The sequence below is a fragment of the Sordaria macrospora genome, chromosome 5 (genome assembly GCF_033870435.1).
Source record: "Sordaria macrospora chromosome 5, complete sequence".
Taxonomy (NCBI): domain Eukaryota; kingdom Fungi; phylum Ascomycota; class Sordariomycetes; order Sordariales; family Sordariaceae; genus Sordaria; species Sordaria macrospora.
The window spans coordinates 863,403-888,470 of record NC_089375.1 but is presented as its reverse complement, the minus strand read 5'-3'; the positions used below and the strand labels follow the sequence as shown (position 1 = coordinate 888,470).

Genomic DNA, 25,068 nt, shown 5'->3' with positions numbered 1-25,068 from the left:
TGGTTCTTTTTAAGGGCCGGACTGGATCCGGTACCCTCGCCTGGGCTATTTGGGAGTTTAAACTGGGTTTATTCACCCACTCATTCATGATGGGGTCACGATGGCAAAAAGGTGATTGGGGCTCATGGTTTAGGTTCCCCCACCCCCTGATCTCTTGATGAAAAGCGAAGTGGATGTGGACGTGGGAGAAAACGGAGGAACCAACCCTTGATCAGAAGGGAAAGAGAAGAATGAAGAGCAGAGAGGGAAGTAACGAGTACTTTTGAGAGTTGAAGGAGGGAGGTGGGATAAAAACGGTGGAAGGAGGGGCGCACTGTGATTTTCCATCGTTCTTTTTGTGTCTACCTTATGTCTGGATGGACATGGCATGGTGTGGCATGGATCAAGTGATGGAAGGAGGGATTGAAATGGGGAATATGGAAACATGACGTCTGTGATGGCAATGGTTGGAAGGAATGATGCGGTCGGTAGTTGATTTTACATTGGGTGGGCGGCAGCATGGGCAAGAATGTCCCCAGGTGTAGAGCTAGTGCGCCCGGCTTGCGGTGCTTACGGGTGACGGATGAAGTTGGATTTCGGAAGTTACGCCCCGTGCAAGGCTGGGTGCCTGGTCCGGGTTCGGGTCCGGCTTGGTGCCGAAAGACGTGAGAGGACCGGAGCATGCAAACCCAACGCTTGGTGGCTGTTGAGATGACTTTTCGGTAGATTGCGCTTTCAAACCGGGTGTGCTTGTTTATTCCCTCCAGGTCCTGTTGGTTTGTTTCGCTCAACCTTTCCTGGGCTGCTCACCCTGCTGATGTTGGACAGGTTTTTGTGGCATCAGACTCCCATTCTTGAGGTTGTTGTGGTGACGATTTGTTCAGGATGGCTACCTTAAACCATCGCAGCTGGCGTCTTAGTACCAAGCACACTCCTTCGATTTCCGTACTGATTGTTTTCCCTTATGCTTGCTTTCCAAGGGAAGGTGCAATACACATGGCCATTCAGAAATTGTTTGTGTGCAGTAAAATGCTGGATGGTGATGACAGACGTCAAGAGCGTTGTTTAGGAAGGGGCGCCCCGCGCATGTATCTGACTTTGTCCGCCTGCATTTCGTACTTGAGCGTGGTCTTGCAAGAAGTTGCTCATCATCATCTTCTCCTCTCCATCACCATCTTACCCACCATGACCGCGTACAACACAACTGACCATCTTCCCATCATCACATTCGATTTTGGACTTCCCAAGCTTGACACAACCCCGCCACTCGCCACCGTATCGGACACCGGAAGCATCGCTGGCGAACGAATCCCAGCCGGGCAACATCCACCTGCACATCTACTCCGTCCTTGAACGCCGTCTGCCAAAGAGAAAACGTAAGACTAACACAGGTCATCTTCCAGAACAGTGCCGTCTTTCTAATCTGACACACGCCCATGCTTTCTCAGGTGACTTGCTTCGTTCTCAGGTGGTCGCCTGCTTCGATCATCCAGTCTTTCAATGGCGACCCACAACGCAATGCCTTCACCCATCGAAAAGCTTCCGCTGGAGCTAAAAGACCAGATATGCGCGCACATGGCCTCAGCGCTGCACTCAGCTTTGCACCATAGCAGCCTTCCAGAAGATGACCCTTGGGTTTTCACTTGGACCATGCCATACCGACTCTCCAACGACAGATTCCCCCTTGGACCACACAATTGCGACCCCCTGACTGCCAAATCATACAAAAGCGTCTTCGAGCTTTGTCACTTGTTTCCAAGGCCTGGTCCCGTCCAGCACAGCGAGAATTATTTGCGGTAATTCCGATAAGCAGTGCTCAATGCCTCATGAAGCTGCTCAGGAGTCTGTTATTATACCCGAAGAACCGACGTTATATTCGATGTCTGATACCGATCTTTTCCTCTGAATGCGAAAAATTCTTCACCTCGGCGGTGCCGGTCGATTATTACGAAACTAATGGGTTGGTCACCATGGCAAATTTTGTTGATCACCTGGGTGATATCCTGTTCACGCCCATTGCGGAGGAGCTTCCAAACGCCATGCTGCTTCGTATCAATCTTATCAAGCATGTGCTCGACCCCCAGTTGATGTTTGCCCAAAACCGCAGGATGTACGTCTGTCGCTTCTGAGGTGTCTTGAATTCGGCCTTGTGCAGTGTCGTTCACATATCTCCATTTATCAGTGCCCTGCACCTACGTTCTATGTCGAAATACTACGATTCACCCTTCGCGTATGGCGAGGATATGGCATATAGCCGGCATTTTCTTGAAGGGGGCCGTCCGTGTTTCAAAACTCTCAGTCTCAACTACCACAGCTTCCGGAGACAAAAGAGTAGCGGCAGAAATCGCGACTTTGAAAAGCTTGAATTTGATTGCTGGATGACATGTATTCCAACCATAAGATATATTACGCTCCTGGGCTCTCCATACGCACTTCAGGGTCTCGCTTTTTCCTATTCGCCTAGTCTCAATGCGGTTTACAAATGGCTGGATAGTGTCGTACAACTGACTTCGCTTCACCTTCTGCAAGGATTTGATGAGACTGTCTGCGACAGTTGGGACAATAACGCGCGGGATCCTCCTCCTCAACAGGACTGGAACTCCATTCTCTTGAGACACAAAGACACGCTAGAGGAGTTGGTGTTCGATGGCTACCGTGGTGTTCGGGATTGTAACTACAGCGGCGAGGAGGACCAGAGAAATATCGCCCGCTTTGGACCTACCGAGACGTTGTCTTGTTTACCAAAACTCCAAAAGCTGGCATACCTCAAGCTACCCTTACACTTCCTTGTGCCGCAGGCGGATTCCCATTTTATCGACGAAGAGACATCTCGGGAGAGTCTTCCTTCACCGAGCACAGCTCCAGAAGCCCTTGCCTTGGTTGAGCCCTCCTTCCCCCCCTCACTGAAGAGACTCGACATTGTGGTGTACCGATTTTATTTTGACGAGGAACGTGTTGGCGAAATGTACCCATTCAGAACAATCACGGTCAAGTTTTGAAGGGGCAGAGACACATCACCTTGCACTTGACTTACTAATTTGTATTTTTTTTCTTTCATTGGCAGTTTTCATCCACAGCGACGTCGAAGGAGTTATTATTGTGGTGTTCCAGGTGTCTAACAGTGGACTTGGGTCTTCCACGACGCTGACGCTGGCACATTGGAATGACTTGACAAACGAACAGAGAGAGAAAGTTAAACCACTTGTAATTAGCAGCAGCTCAATAGACATGCCATTAGATTAGTCTAGAGATTAAGTGTTGTGTTGATATCAAAAGCTACCTAAAATGTTGTTAAATGAAATCAAGTCAATTTGTGAGAGAGTGTGTGCGTGTGCGTTGTGTATAATGTTCGTCGACTTTTCAGGAGTAAACATCCATCGAGACGAGGCATCATCGAAGGGCATATCTATAATATGCGTTGGAGAACTTTGAATTGTCTCCCTCCCAGCACATGAATAGTTGCGATGAACACCAAGGATCGTACCAAAATCCGTGGATGAAGGTTGAAGAACTCGATCTGGAGGACTGTGCTTGACGGAGAATCCGTGAGAAGTGGAAGACAAGATAACGTGAACTGCACCATCCAAGCTTAGTGACACCCTCTAGTAATTGCCTGCAGTAGAGGGAATGATGAAACTCAAGGATACCCGAGCCCTCTACCCTTCACTAGCATAGGGGGTGCATAACCCAGCTCCTTGCCCATTTTCCCCATGGCCCGCTGACGCAAGTCGCACCCGGGAGTAATGCGAGAGCTCTTTGTGAGCTGTCACCAAGTAAATCGGGAAGAAGCTACCGGTTCGAGTCTGGTGCGGGTCAACTTTTTTTGCGTCGTTTCGCTCCTTTTTTGGGCTGCTTTGGGTTGGGTTGGTTTCGTTTGGTTTCGTTTGGGTATTGTCGTCGGTCTTTCCAGCGTAGCAAGAAGCAATGAGAAGCCCTTTCGTGCGTGAACACTGGGATTGAAAGGGATAAGTAATGTAGATGAACAGAAGAGTATCACAGCAAAATGTTGATATGAACCTTCCTCCTCGAGCAAGCTTCTATCGAATGAAAGGCTGATGGCGGAGTGAGTATGGCGGTAATCATGTTTGTGCGTCGTCGCCTTTTCTATTTGTGTTGAGGTTGTATTTGCGGTCTTGTGCAACTGGCTGGAAAACAGGTCCATGGGTTACAAGTACAATAGCAGGTACTGCTCGTAGGTGGAAGGCAGAGGCGCGCCTCTTCTTGTAGTAGTGGAAAGAGCGAAGCGCAATCGATGCTCGCGGGATCTCAGAACCGCGATAGCACTTGATGTTTGTAGTTCCTTCCTTGCTCTTGCCAGTTCCATGGAGATAGCTAGATCGCAGGATTCCCCCTTCCTTTCAAATTGACCCGGGTCTTCGCGGTGTTGTTCTCGACGAACTGTGAGCTCAGCAGTAATCTGCACCAACCTCAAGATGTTTGGGTTCAACAACTCGCAAATCCCAACATTCCATCCTCTCCACGCGCCATCCATCTCATACTCAGCCTAACAACATCGTTTTTTTTCAATATCTCAGCGCAGCCATCAGCATATCATTCCCTTCGCCACAATCTACCATATCATCTCCTCCTACGTAATCACCACATCGCCAGAGGCCAGTCCACAATGGAAAATCACATCTACCACCTCCCCCCCTCCTTGCTCCCCTCCCCCACCGCTCGCCACAACTTCGCCCTCCGGCTCGCCAACCTCCACCTGGCCTTCCATCTAATCCGGCGCTTCAATTTCAACACACCCGAATCCAACTCGCTAATCGCACCCTGGGACTGTTTTCTCTGTCCTTTCCCGGCCTTTTCGCACCCGATCGATCTCGACAACTGGCCGATGAAGGGCATAAACAACCTGGTCGTCATCATGGAGACTTTGAGAAATATTTGTGGTAGGCCGATTTTTGCAACTGAACCGGGGTTCGAAGAGCCTTGGGCGTTGTGGTATTTGGCGGCGGCGATGGCGCAGACTTGGACGAGGGATCCGTTGGGACTGGTGAGTGGGGTGCCGGAGGATATGTCATGTGAGGAGTTAAGACAGAAGACGGAGGAGGTTTATGAGGTGGTTAGGAAAGGTGAGTTTTCTTTCAGGTGCAAACATGCTGGGATGGGGCGGGGATCAGTTGGGGAGATATGCTGACTTTTTCCTCGCTGGTGTTTGTTATGGATAGTCAGCGTCAAGGTTTGGGTCTTCAATTATATCTACCATTCGAACATGGTTGAGCAACGATGGTACGATATGCAGACCGCGAGGATGAAGGAGTGCTATGACGGAGGGGATCAAGATGGGGCTGGACATGAGGAGCCTGGGGAGAATGGCGAGGGAGATGGTTCGACAGCAGATGTGCAAGAGGATGTGGAAGACGGCAAAAAAAGACGACAAAAAAGACGGCGGAGTATATGATGTGGAAAACAGCATTAAACATGGTGTACAGGATGAAATAGCAAAGGAGATACGACATGGCAGAGATTGCGACAGCGCCTATTTGAGTATGGACGAAGACCTGGGGGAGAAGGGCGTCACGCTTGACGACGAAGTGGATACCTCTAGTGATGATAAAGGGCGCCAACTCCTACGGAATCGGACAGCGGAGAGACTGAGTGTCGTACGGAGCGTGAGGGTCTTCCAGACCTTGTGGAATGGCTTTCAAAGTTTGGGAATTTCCAGGAGACCGACTGCAGGACCCAAGATGACATAAGGGCTTTGGCTGCCAAGGTTATTGCCGCTCTCCTTCTTGCCGACATATCTAACTCTCGTCGTCCAAATGATGACTGTCGTGCGGTGTGAATAGAATCTTAGAGGTCGAGAAGGAGCGAGAAAGCGAAGGGTCAATTACATGTATTTTTCGGTGTATGGACCAAGTCATAGTGTCTAGCGCAGCATCTGGAGTTGTTGAAGACGCACTCAGTTGGTGGTGGTGGTAGACTGCATATTCAAACCTTGTCAAGATAAACAGCCCAAAGCAAGATCAAGTTAAATACATCAGTCCTCCCGTCCAGCATCGACATCAAACTCCACATCCGTCCTGATAATGTACTTGGCACCCTTCCTGACACCAGTGCCCTCATGCAACAACGCGCCATGGTTCTCACCATGAGGGAACACCGCCACCGAGCCCATAACCGGCCTCACCGGATGGGCATTCATGACACCGTCACGTACACTCGGAGTAAAGAAGGTGGTCTCGCCGCCCTCGAACTCGTCATTCAAGTACATGAGGAAAGTGAACAGACTCGACTGCTTCTTGTCCGCCGGCGACGCATCGTACATGTATTTGCCCGTCGTAGGGTGAATGCCCGACGGAGGCCAAGCGCCGTCGAAATGGCAACGATATTCGGCTCCGGGAACGTAGCGGTAGACTCTAAAGCGACGGTTGATACCCCGTGCCTTCCTGCCTGCGTCGTGCGTGGGGATGAAAGGGCGGACGCGCTCCCAGAGAGCATCATGGAAGGCTTGGTCGACGATCCAGTAGACGTTATGGGCGAGGATGCTGGACTCGGAACCGTCTTCCTTGATGGGCGCGTCGGGGAGGTAGCCGACGGACTCGGTGGCGGCGATGATGGACTTGCACTCCTCGGGGGAAAGGACGTCCTTCAAGATAGACAGCGAGGGGACGACGGGGTGTTCGATCTTGGTGATGGTCGGGGGAGTAGGTGATAGTGGAACGGCACCTTCGTTGCTGAGGTGAAGGACAGCTGGATGGAGGTTGGGCGGTTTCCGTTGAGGACCGGGGGTCGTCTCGATGGCTTGGAACAGATCCTTGATATTCGGTGGGCATACCGAGAATAATGTGCCGTCGAGAACAGATCGCCGCATGGGAAATAGTGTTGCTGATGGCTCGTGAATATCCCACATTTTCTGAAGCGCAATGGGTCCTGTCCATGTTGCTGATGACGAATCCCCAAGGCCGGAAGCATCAATTGGCTGTCCGGTGGCTCTCAGGATGGCATCCATGATCCTGAGCAGCTCGAGTCGACTCTGTTTGTTTGTGGTTTCGGTTTGCGACAAGCCGCTGGTGATGTCGAGATCTCTGACCCAGCGGCACAAGGCGCCTAGCCTGGGGACGTCGCCGCGGATGCGCATCTCGGCCAGCGTAACGAGGGCATCGATAAACTTTCCGTCAGCCAGGAAGCCGGAGACCTTGGCGGTAAGGTTGGCTTCGGAGCTGGAGTTGATGCCCGTGGTGCAGGCCTGTCTGAAGTCGTAGACGACGGAGCGCAGTTCCTTGCAGGCCTTGGACTTGATGATGGCAGGGTTCTCGGCCAATGTTTTGAGGGTGTCGACCGTGACTTCCAACTCCTCCTCTGAGACTAGTGTCGCGATGCTCTTGGGTTCGAATCGGTCGACTTCGGATCCGGATTCGGCTGGGGGGGAGGGCAGGGCACCGGTGGCCGTCTTCACTCGCTTGGCCGACAACTCGGTCGCTTCGACATTCTGCTTGCGCTTGGCCGCCGCCTTCTTGGACTTCGACATTCTGGGCTTCGTGGACGACTCGGAGTAATTTGGGTGTATGGTGAGTCGCTGGCGGTCGAAGCGATGTCGAGAGAGTGTCGAGAGTCGAAGGGAACAAGGGAATTTTCGGTTGGTAGGTGATTGGTGGCAGAGGCAAAACCCAAATTCGTTTATCGAACGTTGACGTCCATCTGGGCCCCATGTCTGACGCGGGGAGGTGGGGTGCGCCAAGAAGACTAAACTGTAGTGGACTTCTTCTCCGCACCAAGCGATAGCCGCAAAGTGGGCCAGCTGTACAAGATATTGCGGAGCTACTCAAACTGCTACAAAATATTCCTCTGCAAAGGTCCAACCTCGACTCATCCATCAACACCATCCGAACCAACGATCCGCACATCCTATGCCACTTGCCCTTTCACTTTGAACACTTCTCAAACCAATCTATTCGGCCTCGTTTTTGAACATTCTACCAAGAATTTGCCGTCCCTAGAACCTATTAGAATGTTTAGCGTACACACCTCGTCACCAACATGCCGCTTCAAAGAAAGCGAACTTGAGAGTGACACTCGCTCAAAATGTCGTCAGGACCGCCTGAAACAACCAGACCATTCACATTATCTGAACCGAGTTACTTGCTATTCTTCGACTGACTTTGGCAATCCCAGAACCCTTGATTCAGCATATAATCTGCCTTCTGTTTGACATACTTCATCGCCTCTTCCCTCGGCCCAATTCTAAAGCCTCGGGCTCATCTGGCGCTTTTTAACATATTTGCTGCTTGTTCATGCACGAAGAAAAGCCCTCCTTTGACAACACATCTTCAGAACAGCCCATGACGCGATCGTCGAAGCCGTTCTATACCGTCTGCTAGCTTCCGGTCAAATGTTGATGTTTGCTTTGACCTCCGGCCGGCTCGTTGGTCGGCATAACGGCTCGGGGCTGAAGCCACGGCTAGTTGGGTGCAAACCAGTTTGTTTCAAATCCGAATCTGGCAAAAAAACATGCTTCAGGTTCGGGGAGAAAATTGAGGTTGAGCGACCAATTTTTGTCCCGCGTCATCTACACATGAACAAGTGAAAAGGGATGTCGAGGTCGTTCGTTGGATGTACATTGGCTGGATGTAATTGTTGTGGGTGGATGGTCTTCACCTCCTCCCGATTCTCCACTCTTTGTTGTCTCTTACTTGCTTCGCGCTCTTCAAGGGCGACTTCATTCAACTTTTCACCTATCGCTGCATTCGACAACCAACTTTCATATCGCAATTCGATGTTGGTTGCCAAGTCATTGGGTGGTGAATGGTCGGGAAAAAGAGCCGAACGCATCATGGTCAGTACATTCGCCTCTGGTATACTTTGCTACACATCCAAGAGCATGTGGTATACACTTGAACCTAACTTCTAAGTAGTTCCTGGATGGAACAGACCCTAACGGAAGCTGTTGTTCTTTAACATGGTGATTGCTACTATAGTCTGATTACAACGGCCTTTACCAACCACCAGGAGCGGTATCGAAGCGTCTGTGTTCGCGCTATTCTTACCACCGCTCGGGTGGTTGGCATGATCATAACTTCAGTTGGTGACAGTGCTCTCCAGATCCGTGTTGCCAGTTCCCGCCTCCAACCGGCTTCCTTTTTTACGACATCACCGTAAGGGAGGCTGACCGAAAACCCATAGGCAAATACGATAGGCAAAATTTCGATGACAGCTATGAACTGGACGCTTACTTAAGGGAAGGGCATCTGCTGAGCTTTGGCCGTCAGTTGGTCAGCCAGTCAGCGAATCACTCCACGCTTTATTCCAATCATTTCAAAAGTTCCATTTTCATTCCGCACTAACGAACGTTTACCTCACGGTGCAGCTAACATGGACGGTTCTGAGACAGAGCTTGTGACGATATCTTTCGGGAAGCTCCTGGAATACTACATGCAATACCCCCCGGCAACCATTTCAGTGGAAGCCAGCAGGATTGATGAAGGGCGCTTGAAACCCGAGAGAGCCTACCAGCTTCAAGAGCAGCTGAAGAAAACCGACGATAGGGAGTGGTCAAAGGCGTTTTATCTGTTGCAAAAGCGTTCGCCCGACGATGAGGAAACGCCTCAAATCCAACTTCAACGGATCCAAGCCTTCTTTACCGAAATTAGGCCTGGGCCAAGCATCTTTGGATACGGGATTATTGTGAGTAAATGAATTCCCAACGATACTTCAGTGACCCATGCAATAGCTATGCAATCACTGAACTACCCTGTCTTTTTCCTCTGTGTCTGGATCCCATACATGACAGCTAACAACTCGCTCACTCACAGTACAGAGATTTGATACACTACTGGGGGGTTGAGTTCAAGTGGGACTCCGAACCTGAAATCAAACCGCTTGACATGCTCACGGATGTCAAAAAGTTGTTCAGAGCATCCTTGTCGGCTGAGGTCCTTGAGGTCAATTTCCAACTTCTATACCACGAATTTCTGCCGCCTTCTCCCCGCGCTCCTTCAGAGTAAGAAACACGCAGGAGTGTGTGTGCCTGAAGGAAGGTGCAATTCGGTATTGGGTTCATGAACACCATTATTGATCTTTAACGCCAGGTCATATTCCGAATTGCATCTACATGTACCTGCCAGGTCGGACCCCCGAACAGTGACTCCCGGTCTTGTGCTGGGCACCGATGAGGGAGTCACTTGCCGTTTCTGCTCTGGGGCTGTTCCAAGTCTGCACCTACATCCCTTCCCTAGCAAGAGGTAAAATCTCCGCGTGCTTTTCATGTTTTTCTTTTCTTATTTTTCTTACGTCCAACTTGAAGGAGAGGATGACGCAGGACGTCATGTCTAACTGGGAATAAACCCTGGGTAGTGCTGGCGCTACAAGATTTCAAGTGGAGGAGTGATTGAAGGGACAAGATCACTTGTTTTGCAACCGATTCTAGGTCACGACTTTACTAGTTAGCTTCCGGTGGGAGTAGGGAAGGGAATACTATTAACTGTTTTGCTCTTTCACATGCCGCGAGATGTTGTTGAGATGAAGCGACCATGCGTCCGGCAGTTCCATTTGTCCGCGGCCGCGTGGTCTGGAAGGGTTGCGGGGATGAAGACCCCAATACCCCTTCTTTCATTCTGAAAAGACCTCAACAGGAATACCTTGCAGATGCAGATGCTATGATTGACAGGTTGCCTGTGAGAGCAGTTGGAAGGCGTCAGTGAGACGAAGTCATGCGTAAAGAACACGCCAGAGGTGTTCTGCTCTTGGGAAGGCTCACCAGGAGGATTGAAGGGGTACTTAATGGCCCGTCACCTCCGGGTTTGCTCTTATCTTTTACTTCTTTTTATCATCGGGTTTGCTTTGATTTCTTTTTCCCTTTCATCATCGTCCGTCTCCTTCATTTTCCACTCAACCACCAATCATAACTACCATCAAAGCATCGGAATCCTCAGACTACATCCAATATATGGTAACGCCCTATCCTCGGCATCGTGTTTGACCAGAGGGAATTGGTTTTAGAAACCAAACCGCTCAGCCTGGAGATTCAGGTCTTTCGCTTCATGATGGCCCTAATCCGGATCAGAGAACTCCAGCAGAAGGGGCGGGAATATGTTTGAGCAAAGTACAAAACGTACTAGTAGACACCCTTTGCAACTCCCGGCAAATAGGCCAGAACAGGAATGCTTGATTGCGATGGCATCTGCTAACAAACCTTTCGGCGCCGGAAGAGACTGTCCCTTTGTCCCAATCCAACGTACCCAATTCAAGTGCAGTGGCATCATTCGGGTATCGCATCTCCTACGCCACTTAAGATGGGGTTTGGTAGCAACAAATTCGTGATTGTTCCCGTTGATCCATCCGAAACCCCAAGGATTACTCGATGGAAGATCGAAATCATTTCGGTGAATATCAAGAAGAAGATTGCCCAATCCTTAATCGATGACACATTACAAAGCGAAACAAGACGACACGGAGGAAAATGTACCTACCAAAGAGAATCTTGCATCAGGATTTCTCTCTTGCCGGTTCATGATGGCGGCTCGGGCAGGCACTACTACTTACTACTTCAACGAGCTTGAAGAAAAGCCCAAAAAGCAAAAAGGTCAACCGACTGTGCTCGGAGTTAAACTGGAGCGTTCACCCGGAGCAAGGCAGAGGCTGAAGAAAATACCACGCATTTTCTGGACCCAACGCGCTACTGAGTAGACTACTAGACCATGGTAAATGGTCTACAATTAGGTGCTTATATGGTCCCGTCCCAGTACCGTGGGTCATGTCGCTGAATAGGACCCGTGCCCAAGGCAGTTGCCGACTTGCCGTGTGTGAAGTGGAAGGTACAACTTCATGTTGGTGAGGCTCGTTCCTTCCACCCTTCCGTAGCTTTCTTGAGTTAGTCTAATCATTTCCGTCCAAGTACTGTACTGTTGTGTAAGTCTTCTGAAGGACCTTGGCGCTCGCGCCATCACAACCACCGGCACGCAACAGGGCAGCAGACGGTGCCTACGCTGGCACCGGCCACATAACGCCTGATGGTGATCAACAGATGTCCGAAGACATATACTGGTCAAGTGAACGAGCTGCCGCGGCGACGCTTCACTTGGGTGGAAGGGAAATTTGCTTCTACAAGGTGGGATAAGAATGCTAAGCCCGCTCTAAGTTGCGTCGCTCCCGTGGTTTCAACTTGCCACCTGCCACCACCAACCAACCTCCTCCTGCTCTCTCTCTGGAGACCGTCACCGGGGGCTATCCTTCACTCCACCACACAAGCTGGAACAAGGTTGCACATCATATGTTCTGTGACGACTTACCCGGTAGAGTTGTGGTAATGGTTGACGTCCCTCCTGATCTGCATGGAGAATCAGCATATTGGTTACGGTTTATATCTGATTGGTCGGCACGTCGCACACCTGTGGTTGGTGGAGTGTGTATTGGCAGGGGATAATTGATCTTTATGTTTGGAGTAGGAAAGTGGAATGGAAAGAGGGGGTGGTTGAGCTTGATTTTGGATATGAAGAGAGTTGGCTGTCGTTGCTGTGGCATGGCAAATTTTGAAACTCTGCATTTCTTTTGGTGTTCAGATGGCCAGGGTTAACTCAGGGATTGCAATCATATTTTGGCATGCCAATGGATGAAAAAATGGGTTGGTGGACATTTGTTCAGTCCACAAATGGATCCATCAGTCTTGTAGATGGTAGCGAGATATCGAGGGTCTTCCACTCTTCTCTTGTCCCGTCTTATCTCTTCTTCTTCTTTTTCTTCTTCAGTCACAAATTGCACTTCACACTCTCTGTACCACATGCTCATGTTCACTTTGACAAGCATCACTTTCGGGTTGGTCGATAGCATACTTCCCCTAGATCAACCTTGGACAATTCGGCATGCCATTTGCAGCAATAACCCATTTTCATCCCTAGTACCCCCCTCAAAATCATCACTGGCAAGCCACCAAAATCTACTATCGCCCACTCAGTCGTACACCATGTTAACCGTCAGCCCCTCCGTAGTAAACACATCCAACATTTCGTCTTTTTCCGTATCCCAGAGGATAATGCTTGCACAGCACGACATGTACTAGAAGATTATTCCCTCTGGTTAGTCTCATATTCCTCCTATGAATGGAATTTCCTCGTCTTTCTGCGAGAGTTTGAGGTTGTACGAGCAAATCAAGTGCAAAGCAAAAGGACGGGAGCAAAGAGAGAAAGAAGGACATTGAAACAAGGAGAAGTGGGAGTAAACTAAAGAATGGAGAGAAAGAAACCCATAACGTACCGGCCAATCACTACAAAACTGTCCTGGTCCACAAATCTTTGTCGAGCACCAATCGCACCCGTCCAGACAGCAATGGGGCACTTCGAAAGCCTTCATCCCTGAGACATGCTTCGTTGATGCAGCACCGAATGGCATGGTCGTGTTGTTGCTGTTGCTGCTTCTGTTGTTTGCCGCGGCGTGCTTGGCCTGTAGAGCGTGGATGTACTCTTTGATGCTCTGAGGGCCGGTCGAGTCGGATACGGACATGGAGGTGGCGGCGGAGGAGGAGGAACAGGTACTGGATGTGTGGGAATCCGTGGACGCAGAAGTGGTCGTTCCGAGGGCAGCGGCAGAGGCGAGGGTCGTGAGGCCAAGGGTGGCTAGAGTCGTGAGGAGTGTTGGGGGATGCATTTTTTTTTAGGTTTGGGTTTGATGATTCAGGGACGATTGGGGACTTGTTGGGAGTGAAAGGGTGTGTCAGCCGAGGGTTGACAATAGCTCGAATGAGGATGGGAACTTGGTCGGAAGGGAAGCGACGATGATGATCATTTAAGCTTTCCTTCATCGCGAATCTCCGAGGGTTATTATACGGCCGCAATTCAAGCGCTAAAGATCGACTCCTTCCGCGTTGGAATAAAACTCTTTATCTACTTCGGTATATCGCCAATTGATGACATTTTCACTACTATGTTTGACGCTTAGCAAACACGGCATTGAGAAACGCGATGTTGAACCAACCCCCGTTGGCGACCCTGTCGGTTTTTGTTTACCGACCCCTTTTTGCGTTGTTTCGCTTGAATTTGAGCCGCTTTTATATTGTGGCTTGCGACTGGAAACAATGCTGATGTCGGCACTCGCAACATTCCGGACCGGTTGGATGGAGGATTAGTTGCGGAAAGGTATGGCATTGGAAGAAATTGAACGTTGAACCAACAACCCGTCAACGGCATTCCAGGCCAATGTGGCAGCCAGCGAGATAGGTTATCGGCCGAAACTCGACACGGGATCTGACCTCAGAGGACGGATACGTGACGACGAGCCTTTACCGACTTACCATACGACTTGATCCAAACCGTCCATAACCTATATCCTCTCAGGTGCTCAAGTTTATATGATACACAGATCCTCCTTTCCCCAAGTGTCCTCCCAGGGTCAAAAACCAATATCATCACGAAACTGCCAGTGAATATAAGAAATGGAGAACGGAGAACGTCAATGAACGCTTTGCCTCATCCCCCACGCAATGCCTTCCCTAGATGCCCACAATGACTGCCGAACAGGTCAGTGTTCCAGACACCTACTCTAATCAAAACAATGCCTCCCATCAACAACCTTGCCCCGCCTCTCCAAATGCCTCCTAAACGACTCAACCGTGTACTCGCAGAAGTGGCCATCTGGAGTCGTCGCCAGAGGTGGGCTTCTCATCCAGCGCTTATCTGGGTGCGCGCACGTCGAGCAAAGCAAGCCCCATTACACCTCTATCTTCAACTTGTCCGTATCGTCGTCGTCGTTGTCGTCGTTAAACCACGGCGCCCTCACGACAGTGAAATACCTCCACCAAGGACGAAAAACCGGTGGGCCCATCCACTCGAAATATTTCCCGTTTTCTTTTCCGAGTCAGGAGGAGTGACCTTGTCCAGGTCGACTCCGGCTTTGATCGCTGCCTCCATTCCCTTTGCCAAAAACGCTACTTCGTTGCCCTTGACGTACCGCGCCCAGCAATGCTGCAATTGCTTGCTCAGCGGCGAACAACTCTTCATCTCCTTTTCTGGGTCGAACCCCAGATACACCACCATGCCAAATACCGTCTCGGTATCCAGCAGCACCAACCTCTCCCCTTTGCCCTTTTCAGCCAAATTTCCAGGTCCCTTGCCAGGCCATGTCCCTGACTCAACACCATATTTATGATCCGTCCTCGACACCCTCCCCCAGCTCACCTTCCACCTGACTTCATCAGGCAGCTCCGCCCTAGGCAGCGCTCTGATCCTCGGCTCCAGACACATCTCCAACACCTTTGGGTCTTGGCCTTGTAACCGGCCTTCATCCAACCCAAAAAACGTCACAGCAAATTCCGCCTTCATCGGCCCCGGCCACCCATGATATATCTCCCTCCACGGGCCTGGCCTCCATGGACCTTCTCCTTCTCCTCCTCCTCCTCCCCAACAATACCGTTTCCGCTTCAACAAGCACAAATAACCCGCGAACGACCCCTCTTTACTTCTGCACGCGTCAGGTGGTGAATCACACTCCTTCTGACGCAGTTTTATCCAGAGATTTGACAAAGTCCAGTACGGACCGGCTTCGATGGCTAAGATCCCGCGTAAAATATTCGGCGCGTGGGTGCGGATGGGCAGGTAGCCCGGGCAGAGATCGACGAGGGAGAGGGCGTGCCGGTTTAGGGCGCGGAAGTGGAGCAGGGTGCGGATGTCGAGGTGGCAGAGGATGGGGATGAGGAGTTCGGTTGGGAAAAGATCCAGGAGGCCGAGGCCGAGGGTTGGAATACCTCTAGCTGGTGTCACAGGTGGGGAGAGGGTTCCGGTCGATGATGGGGAGATGATGGTGTCTAGGTAGGGAGGGGAGCGTAGGGTGCGGTCGTCGTCGAGGAGGTGGCGGTAGCCTCCCGTTGAAAGGGATTTAGGGGTGGAGAGAAGGGGTGCTATATCGGGCGGGATTGCGGCCGCGGTAAATGACCGCATCTCTGATCAAGATGAGATGTTATTCAGATGGGTGTCTCTGGTAGCGGTTGCCTGTAGTCAATGATTCTGGGCGCAGGTCAACTTTAATGAGGTAGTGAGATGGATCAATTAAAGCTGAGATCAATGAAAGTTGTTCGACTGATAGAGCCAATATGCGGAATATCCTCTCTGATAAGTTTCTCGTGCTTCTCTTATTCCGAGATGGCCTTCACATTTTATGGTTATAGAAACTTCCACTTGGAGTCACATCGTTTTGATGACTGGTTGGGTCACCTTGTTATGCATGGCTGACGCATGTGTGGTTCTTTACTAGGCAGCTACTGAGCTTATCCGCATAAGGAGGGATATGAGCTCGCGGAGGGTTGATGACTTGTAGCACATCTGCCAACGAACATTCTGAAAGTATCATCGTTAACAAATTGTCAGGATAACGAGGAACGCAACGATGAGCTTGGGAAGCCGTTCGTTTGGATGTTTGTTGATGGATTGTCGTTTTGAGGACGTTGAAATAAGAAAGAGGAAGGGCGGGCGGCTCAAAGTCTGACGGGCAAAAGGCTAGGAGCACGGTGAGGTGTGAGTTGAACAGATTGCCTGCCTCTGAGCTTCAACTGCATAACCACACATACGTACAATGTGCTGACGGCTGCCGGCTGGCGGCGATGCCTTCTGCTCAATCAAATCTCACTGAGCTGATCTCTGGGGATTTGAATCAATTCCGTGATCCCCTCAGTCTAGAGACATCCATGTGAGTCCTTCCCATCATGCGATTTTCCTTTCCGCTAGCGTGTTCATTTGCTGATCCTCTTCGTGTTTAGACGCACTTCTTACCATGACAGGCTACCAACTCTTGAACAACATCGCAGACTTGTATCCAATAGAAAGTCCGTGGAAATTAAAGTCTCCAGCACTGTTGAAACAACTAGCCCTTGGAAATGAAAGATCCGGTCTGGTCCCCGCCAACGTCCTCTGCTCACGTTGCTCCCGCGTCACCAGCACGTCCAAATTGATCCGCCTGATGCTCAGCGGCGACAAAGAACAGATCCGAAAAGAAGCACAAGAGAATTACACCGCCGAGGCCTTCTTTCACAGCTACAGTGTTTGCGATGTTCTTTCCTCCGCTGCGTCGGGTTGCCATATCTGCTCCATTATCTCGAGCTCACAGGAAATTGACCCTGATGATCTGGACCGGGAGGATCCGGACCAGGGGGTCGTCCAAGCCCGTATAAAGTTTGAAGCATATGAAGAGGAAAACGATGAACACCGCCTGTATCTATTTATCGAGGATGTTGGTTGGTTGCCAATACCAGCGGGCGCTGCCGAGGATTATGAGCTTCTTGATAGCTTGTTGCAAGAACAGTTGGACAGACGTCATGATCGCTGGGCTAGTCAGATCGATTATCTCAAGATCTTACCCATCAAAGGTTTGTGATGTCCATCCAAATATTAAGGCTCAAACCTTGGTTACTCGACGCAGCAATGCTGACATGATGTTGCAGAAGAAGATTTCATGTACTTCCAATCCGGACCACCAGAAACCGACTTCCTCCCTTCATCAACCAATTCGCCCCAAACATTCAGTGTTATACGACGCTGGATCGATGACTGCTTGCAGAACCACCCCGAATGCAATGAGAACTTTCTCACCAAGGGAAAAACTTCAACCGATGTGAAGCTTCCAACCCGCCTCATATTTGTGGGAAAAGAAGCACATGGACAACTTGTACCACGCCTGGTACTACCTGAGATGTCTGAGCCCAAGGTAAAATTCAATTATCTTACTCTCAGCCATTCATGGGCGATGACTGGGAAATCTATCATGTTAACGATCACGAGTCTCGAAAGGTTTCTCACGGAAGGAATTCCACTTGAAGACTTATCACCAACTTTTCGCGACGCCATCACCATCACTCGAGAGCTCGGTTTCCAATATATCTGGATTAACTCATTGTGCATCATCCAAGACTCAAATGAGGATTGGGAGAAGGAAGCACTCACTATGAGCGACGTCTACGGGCATTCCTCCTGCAACATTTCCGCTTTTGGGGGTCTCCCCGTTGACGGCTGCTTCGTATCTCGGAATCCGTTGCATCTTTTTCCTTGTCGCATCAGGCGAGATATCCAAGAACCGGGATTATCAAAGGACGCTTGTGCTTACGTCTTCAAAGACGAGTGGCCGCCATCAGTGAGACTCGTAGACCGAGAGGCAACACCACTACTTTTGCGAGGATGGTGCGTACAGGAAAGGTTGCTAGCTGCTCGGGTGGCATACTTTGGCGCCGAGGAGGTCTTTTGAGAATGCTGTCACTACGTGGTCAAGGAATCGAGCCCTCCGAAGCAGTGGATGAAGGATCTTGTCAGCGAAAACGCACCCTGGGTCTCTCAGAAAGCAAGGTTTCAGGAGCTTTGTAATCGCGCATACAGCGCTGGTGACATGAAGCCGCCGTCTCGTGCAAGGAAGGTTGGCTGAGTCCCGCTCGACAAGGTAAAGACAGTGGAACCCATTATACTCCGGTTGTATCTTTGTTGGTATCGCATTGTGTCCGATTACAGCTTGGCCAGTCTGACGAGGACGGCTGACAGGCTCATGGCTCTTGTTGGGATTGCCAGTGCTATCGAGCAGAGTCGTGGTTGGACGTACGTAGCCGGAACTTGGAAGGAGTTCTGGCCCCTGGATTTGCTATGGTGTTTTACCACGGCCGAGGAGAGTCGGGTGGTCTCCGGGTTACAAGCACCCTCTTGGTCGTGGGCTGCTAAAGAAGGGAGGAAATCTTTCTTGATTAGTGTCATGTTCAATTGGCACTCGTTCAAGGATAGTACGGTCACGTACATGTCGGAGGTCGTGGACTATTTCTGTCCTTCGACATTGTCCAGGCACTGCAGTGGTGGCAACCTCACAGAAAAAGGGGGATCGGGAATGACCATCACCTTGAAAGGTCCAGTCAGAAAAGGCATTGTGGGCAATGACTTGGGAAAGTTTCGGCCTCCATGGGAGCGTCGAGTTCAGCTGGACGACAGGTACGGTTTAGCGGACTTGGTCAAGGTGAGATGGGATGAAGTTCCAGAAGAGGGCGAGCCTATGATTCTTCTGCTGGTGGTGACATGGGAGGAGTATGAGCTGTCTTTCCAGCATGTTGGACTGGTTTTGATGCCTGAGCCTAATCAGCCTGTTACGGACGGGACGTCTGGCATGTTTTACAGACGAGTGAGCGCCTGGATTGCTCACCGAGCTGAAACAAATCCGCAATCTGTTTTCTTCGACGGCACCGAGGCCGACGAGATTGTGCGGATATGTTGAACGGAGAGTGGACGTCAAATCTGACCAGCAGATAAGTACGGACCCAAGTAAAAGAAGAGAGCAGGATGACCGGCGGGCTGGCCACAAGAGCTTATGAGTGAGTTCAAGACAGAGAGATTGGCGAATGGAAAAGCGGCGGAGATTTTGGAAAAAGAATAGCTGACACTGGTGGGGGACGATCCCAAGGGCACCATGGGAGGGCAGGAGTGCCCGTTGAAGTGGGCTCCCTATTATCGCACCTGCCTCTGCCTGCCCGTCACTTACTCATACAATGACGTGCGCACATTCCGTTCCCGCCCCCGTCGCTTGCCATTTCGACCCGATCCCTCCACCCCGCGCATCATCCCATCAAGATCTCCAGCTCCCGTCCAACCCGACTGGACCATATTAGTCTCCTTCACTGGCTACCTTTACAACAACCATGAGAAGGCCCGTTGGTGTAAATGGTAATATTTCCGGCGTGGTAAATCTGCGTCTGCATACGTGCCGCAGGAAGACACGGTTCGAGTCCGTTACGGGTCACCCCCTTTTTGTGTTCTTTTTGCGGCCCCTTTTTGCAATTCCTTTTTGCAGCCACCCATTTAAATCATTCCATCTTTTCTTTCTCTCCATTTTTTTTCGTTAATGCAAGACAGCAAAATAATAAATCAAGCAGGCCAGTTTCTCCTCACTCACTCACCCACATATCTAACGATCACAAGAAGAGGCGAACCACCTTTTGCAAGATTTAATTCCATTAATGAATGATGCCCATTTACAAATGAGTGAATACTAATAAAACAAACTATCCATCCAGCTGCCCATCTCGGAACTACAATCTAAAAAATCATCCCCCGATTTATTTCAGGCAACAGCCCAGAACCATCTTCCAGAAGGGCTCAGTCCGTGCAATAGGGTTAGAAGGAGTTTTACTTCTTCGATTTCTTCGGGCGTTGGGAAGACACGGCACCCGAAGGTTGGGGAGGCCGGAACACAGATGGAGGCTGGACCGTAGACGGACGTTGGACAGCAGACGGACGCTGGACCGTGGTAGATGGGCGCTGAACCACAGTCGGAAGTTGGGTAAGCATGGACCGAGATAAACCTTGAGCAGGCCAGAGCCAAGATGCACGAGGGGCAGATTGAGCTTGGGAACGTAGGAAACCAGGTCGACGCGAGGATCGGCGCGAGTGAAGAGGAGGCGAGCAAGCTCTGGCGCATCTGTCGCAAAGAGCGTGCGTTTTGATGGTCCTCCTGTTTACTCGAACACCGTGTCCGCAACTGCCAATCACGCCCCAGCCTGCAGCCGCACATCTTTCCTCAAATTCTCGGCTGTTGTCGGCCTGCCCTTGGTAGTTGGGAGTTGAGCAAGTGTAGTCCTCGATGTCTCTTGCACATCTTGATTCTTTTTGCTGGTACGGGTGAGTTTGTCGGTGAGTGGACGGGTGATGAAGGCTGCCTGATTAGCCAACAGGTGGGATAGGAATGGGGGGAACTGGTACTGAAGGAGAAATTATGGATGGTAACCTAGGATTTTGGATCAGAAACTTGAGCTTTTGGCCGGCTTTGGTTGTCTGTTCGGTAAACGGTGTGTTTATAAACTGTGGTTGTTGAATATGATGCTGATGATGGTCAGTAGTCAGGTTAAAGCCCCATCGCTGTTATTACGGCCTTTTATGTCAAATCAACGACCTCCAACCCGCCGCCTCAATCGTTTATTCCTCCATCCTGCGACAATGAAGAAACCAACTCGATATTGAAAGTCTAGATCAAAGAGCTCTCTCGAGATAGCTCCCGAGAGCTTTGGCGAGCGGTAAGAAGTTCTTGAAAGCTTTTGTGTTCAGAAAGTTTTCATAAGGGCATGGAAAGAATCATTGTCGAGGCCCCTGAACTTTGGACAATTGACGTTATTTTAAAACCGTAGTCTCGCGGCCAAAGGTTGTGAGACTTGAACTCGGGATTAAAACAATCCCTTGTAGGAAGTCGAAAAGGAGCTTCTTTTTATTATCACTGCAAAAGAAAAATGCCCATGTCAGAACAGCTGAGGTCAGAAAGGAAAGAGGCATGGAATGAGCTTGCGGCCAAAAGCAGGCCGCCTCAATGGATATTATATTGGGAAAGTGCAAGAGGCGGGATGGCTTGTAGTAGTCCTTGACAATGGGCGGAAAATCATTCAGATCAATGGGCCTTGTCAATGCCGATGCAATGAAGCAAAGGGAAGACGACAACCCAAGATACACTAGGCCAGTGAGTTTGGCAGACGGGACCTCAGGAAACAATTATCATGGTGTTCAAAAGATCCAAAGGGGGGAATGAAGAAAAACTAACAACAGGTGCTGGCGGTCATGGTCAAAGAAAGCAAGCGCACTCGAAACGCGCTCCCTATCATCGCATCTTCTTCTGTTGTCACCTTGCTACACCACGAATTTTTCAACCTCAAATTCATCGTTCCTTCCTTCCTGGTAGTACCTGCGCGAATACTCGGATTCGAATCTTTTCTCAGCTCGACGGTTGCAACAAACATCCACCAGGTAGCGAATGCGATTCATTGTGATCCCAATATCCACCATGCGCATCTTCTATACCACCCACCCACTTACTTCCTCACTTACTCACTCGCCAAGACACCTCTGGTCCAAGTTCAAAACTACCGCTATCGTGCTGAAGTACTAAGAACAGAATATCAGAGAATATAAGCATCACACCCCAACCAACCAACGGATCCTCAGAAGGACGCAATTACCTAGGCACGTATACCAGATGAAGAGAGAAAGACAGTCAACCAAGATCTCAAGGTTTCTCCCGCCAAACATCGCCAAACACACATTCGGTATTTTGATGTCATATCCCCACGGCTCAACCCGTCCGCTCAGCGCTCACCTTGGGACCGGGGGAGGTAAAGAGGAGACGGTGAAAAATAACTCAAGAAAACCAAACAACACACATCCACCGTTGCCGACGGTTCGGTGCTTCACAGTAAAGCCCAAACAAGACAAAAAATATATATATATATATTCCATACCATACCATATATACCAAACCAGAGCATTCATTCATTCCAAACATAGACTAAACCCTTCTTTTCGCATCTCGATCCCACGCACGACCGTCGACCACTACCATAGAACTTTCTTGCCTGCCGGTGAATGGGTAATGTAGAGGTAGTCATCTAGAATCTAGTCTCCGTGTTTTCTTTGTCTCAGGCACTCAATGCCCGTCCATGAGTTAGATCTGGACCCAACACAACTGGGACATCAACGTCTGGTCTGGTCTATGGAGATTACTCGCCAGCCCAGCATGAGCCAGCAAGCCCATCGAACCGAACCAAACCGAACACCTGACTGATCTGACCTTTGGTTATCTCTTACCAATGTTACACAAATAGTGGGGGTTGGTTGGTTGATCTTCTCTGAAGATTATCTAATAGTCTTGAGCTAGTGGTAGAGGTAGATATAGGCATCCTGTGACCTCCGGATACTTTATCATTCTTCCTTCCTCCAGTCTCCATGGAAACGTACCTAGGTATTGTGCCTGCCACGTCGACAATTTGGGGATTATGGAGAATTGTAACCATAGACAGAGCCCGGTTGAGCCCGGTGAGCCTGGTGAGCCTCGTAAGGCATGGCATGCAGGGAGATAGTTCGATATATGAATGCCGTAGCCATCTTCTCTCATCACCATAGCTGTAGATCTGTACACCTGTACTGTATATCGTGGAGGTGAGGTGTGGTCTGGTCTGGTGCTGTGTTGTGTTGTGTTGTCAATGCGGTCTCAGACCCTTCTAGCCTTTTTGTCCATCGTCAACTACTTAGAGGTACGTACTCCCGTAGACCCTTCACGCATGGGGGACATGGTATCGATTCGATCAACGTCTCTTTACCTCTCATCCCAAGGATGCGGAGTATAGCTTAGCCGGACATGGATAAGCTTCTGAAGGGAGACAAGGAGTTCATGTTGTTCATATACCTATTATGTAGTCTCAGCGTTGGGATCCTTTTGTGTTAAGAGACACTGCTCGTGGTTACACTCAAGAAGAGCCGGTTGGTGATATGTCTATATTTTGACCAACAGCGTGGAGACGATGCTCAAACTGTTATGCACAAAAGTGATCGGGGACGTGACTACATATACCGCAGAAGCGGTCACTTGGAACATACATACAGAAGGTGTGGTATAACTAACACCAAACCGGCTGGCTTTACACTTATTCTAAGCCACAAAGGCGATGTGATGTATGTCTGAGGCGTTCAGCGAGGGTGGCGTAAGAAGGTAGTCTCGGTACTCTCGGTACTCTCGGTACTCGGGAGGGAGAGACGGGAATAGCTTCACATGAATATGGCTTCCACTCTTAGAATAGACATTATCTGTACGACAACGCAGGACCCTTTCGCCATCCCTTCCCCGACCGGGTTGGAGGGTCGTACAACTGGAAGCTAACTAGCAGTCTTACATTACCTGCTTACCATGACAAGAACTCCCATTGAAGTGGTAATTTCGCCATCAGATCAAAGAGTGGATGTAGTGTTCAGAGGTCTGTACATAGTCTCGGACTAGCCCCACCGCCCACCATCCACTAACACAACTGACACAGTCGCCACGAGTCCGGGCGATCAGCTAAAATATGAAACAGACTTTCCTCGTGCGGTTTTAGGTTTTGGGCTTAGAAGAAGATCTCGTAAGCTGCAGGAAACAAGGGCACTTCAAGATGAAGTTATCGTGGCGAACGAAGATCATAAGTACACTAGGATAGCGTACGGGCAGCGTGGCTGTACGTAGTTGGTTCCAGCAGTGCTCCCGAGTGCTGACTGGGTTGGTGATTTTGAAGATGGCACAAGATTCATCAGGCCATTATTGATAGGCAATTAGAAGGCAAGAGAAATGCCTGGTAGAAATCCGAGGCGCGATAGCCGACGACGATGAGACGTAACATCGGGCGGAGTGTGGAGGATCTGCTTGAAAAAGGCGAAAGTTTTGGTCCAACGTTTCAAGGTTCGACCCAGCTAATCCTGCGGCGCGGCAGCGGCAAAGGCGACAACGGCAGCGGCGGCGGGATCGGATCGGAACCGGAGTCGGGGGTTTTGTAAGAAGGGACCATGGCGTGAAGCCAGCCGCTCGCCTCCGCATGTTGCAAACGCCGCAGCCATCCTCGCCATCCAAGGTGTGTTACGGTATCTCCATGTATTGAGGTATTGAGAGAGAGCACCGCACTAATGCTGATTGATGGTGCAGAACTGTCTGGACTCTGAAACCTTTTCATGCGAACATCATTCACTCTTTTTTTCCCAAACCCATCCATCCATGGTGATTGATTGATTTCCTGTTTGTCGCTTGACTCGGCAACATGCCTCACACTTGTAAGAGGCAGAGAGCAGCAGCAGGGCGAGAGAGGCCGGACCCAGGGACGGAACCAGCAAACTCGTTCAAAGAAAGCGGGGTTGGGAAAGTATCGATGAGAGCGAATGTGAGAGCGGATGTGAGAGGGTGAATGAAAAAAATGAAGAAAACCAAGAGTGTGCGTACGCAAGAAGGCGTAACGGCTCCCAGCATGGCTTGTGTGATATCGTGATGCTGTTGTGTCTAATTTGCTTCCTTCCCAAAGCAGTGCCGGGCAGCAAATGTGTGTATGTGGTCACCCTTGCGGCGTCAGGTCGGTCATCTGGACTGTCTGTTGCTTCGCTTCAATGACTGCTCACTGCCCCGCTCTCTTCTTTTCTGTTTCTCTTGTCATCATTCATCGTCTCATCGGAAAAAAAATCCGTGAGGGTGTGTGGGCTTGGCTTCCATCATGATGGGCTGAACGGATTTGTTGTTTTGTTGTTGTTCTTCCTGTAACGAAACCATATGACTCGCGGGGCGTGTAGCAGGCTTGCCCAAAAGTGGCCGTGTTTAGGCTCGGCTGTGACAACTCACCTGGCAGTAGTATGTTTGACGAACAAGCACCGT

At 50.2% G+C, this 25,068-nt stretch overlaps 8 protein-coding genes across 8 annotated transcripts; 5 read left to right on the top strand and 3 right to left on the bottom strand.

Annotated features, from left to right (window-relative positions):
* Nucleotides 1–1,949: 1,949 nt before the first annotated feature.
* On the top strand, nt 1,950–2,978 carry SMAC4_08453 (uncharacterized protein; the record flags this gene model as incomplete). Its single annotated transcript, XM_003347401.1, has 2 exons — nt 1,950–2,089; nt 2,381–2,978. 2 exons carry the CDS (start codon nt 1,950–1,952, stop codon nt 2,976–2,978), a joined length of 738 nt encoding a protein of 245 aa, XP_003347449.1.
* A 1,244-nt stretch (nt 2,979–4,222) lies between these two features.
* SMAC4_08452 (uncharacterized protein) lies at nt 4,223–5,684 on the top strand (the record flags this gene model as incomplete). Its single annotated transcript, XM_003347400.2, has 3 exons — nt 4,223–5,060; nt 5,157–5,315; nt 5,431–5,684. The coding sequence occupies exons 1-3, from the start codon at nt 4,604–4,606 to the stop codon at nt 5,682–5,684; spliced, it is 870 nt and encodes a 289-aa protein (XP_003347448.1). The 5' UTR covers nt 4,223–4,603.
* A 198-nt stretch (nt 5,685–5,882) lies between these two features.
* SMAC4_08451 (uncharacterized protein) lies at nt 5,883–7,546 on the bottom strand. Its single transcript, XM_003347399.2, has one exon. It carries the CDS (start codon nt 7,457–7,459, stop codon nt 5,969–5,971), a length of 1,491 nt encoding a protein of 496 aa, XP_003347447.1. The 5' UTR covers nt 7,460–7,546; the 3' UTR covers nt 5,883–5,968.
* A 1,497-nt stretch (nt 7,547–9,043) lies between these two features.
* SMAC4_08450 (uncharacterized protein) lies at nt 9,044–10,026 on the top strand. The gene is made up of 2 exons (XM_003347398.2): nt 9,044–9,612; nt 9,741–10,026. Exons 1-2 carry the CDS (start codon nt 9,301–9,303, stop codon nt 9,930–9,932), a joined length of 504 nt encoding a protein of 167 aa, XP_003347446.1. The 5' UTR covers nt 9,044–9,300; the 3' UTR covers nt 9,933–10,026.
* Nucleotides 10,027–12,687: 2,661 nt separating this feature from the next.
* On the bottom strand, nt 12,688–13,821 carry SMAC4_08449 (uncharacterized protein). Its single transcript, XM_003347397.2, has 2 exons — nt 13,177–13,821; nt 12,688–12,978 (listed from the first exon to the last, which is right to left on the bottom strand). The coding sequence occupies exon 1, from the start codon at nt 13,718–13,720 to the stop codon at nt 13,187–13,189; it is 534 nt and encodes a 177-aa protein (XP_003347445.2). The 5' UTR covers nt 13,721–13,821; the 3' UTR covers nt 12,688–12,978; nt 13,177–13,186.
* Nucleotides 13,822–14,190: 369 nt separating this feature from the next.
* On the bottom strand, nt 14,191–15,851 carry SMAC4_08448 (uncharacterized protein; the record flags this gene model as incomplete). The annotated part of the gene is made up of 1 exon (XM_003347396.2): nt 14,191–15,851. One exon carries the CDS (start codon nt 15,849–15,851, stop codon nt 14,691–14,693), a length of 1,161 nt encoding a protein of 386 aa, XP_003347444.1. The 3' UTR covers nt 14,191–14,690.
* A 724-nt stretch (nt 15,852–16,575) lies between these two features.
* SMAC4_08447 (uncharacterized protein) lies at nt 16,576–18,144 on the top strand (the record flags this gene model as incomplete). The annotated part of the gene is made up of 3 exons (XM_003347395.2): nt 16,576–16,596; nt 16,667–17,272; nt 17,348–18,144. The coding sequence occupies exons 2-3, from the start codon at nt 16,681–16,683 to the stop codon at nt 18,142–18,144; spliced, it is 1,389 nt and encodes a 462-aa protein (XP_003347443.2). The 5' UTR covers nt 16,576–16,596; nt 16,667–16,680.
* A 291-nt stretch (nt 18,145–18,435) lies between these two features.
* On the top strand, nt 18,436–19,283 carry SMAC4_08446 (uncharacterized protein; the record flags this gene model as incomplete). Its single annotated transcript, XM_003347394.2, has 1 exon — nt 18,436–19,283. The coding sequence occupies one exon, from the start codon at nt 18,436–18,438 to the stop codon at nt 19,144–19,146; it is 711 nt and encodes a 236-aa protein (XP_003347442.1). The 3' UTR covers nt 19,147–19,283.
* Nucleotides 19,284–25,068: the final 5,785 nt, after the last annotated feature.

What these genes read in the sequence shown, in the direction of transcription:
- SMAC4_08450 (XM_003347398.2), top strand. Translation starts at nt 9,301, where the DNA reads ATGGACGGTTCTGAGACAGAGCTTGTGACGATATCTTTCGGGAAGCTC. An exon ending in TCTTTGGATACGGGATTATT is followed by an intron (nt 9,613 to 9,740) that starts GTGAGTAAATGA and finishes GCTCACTCACAG; the next exon opens with TACAGAGATTTGATACACTA.
- SMAC4_08449 (XM_003347397.2), bottom strand. Translation starts at nt 13,720, where the DNA reads ATGAAGGAAAGCTTAAATGATCATCATCGTCGCTTCCCTTCCGACCAA.
- SMAC4_08451 (XM_003347399.2), bottom strand. Translation starts at nt 7,459, where the DNA reads ATGTCGAAGTCCAAGAAGGCGGCGGCCAAGCGCAAGCAGAATGTCGAA.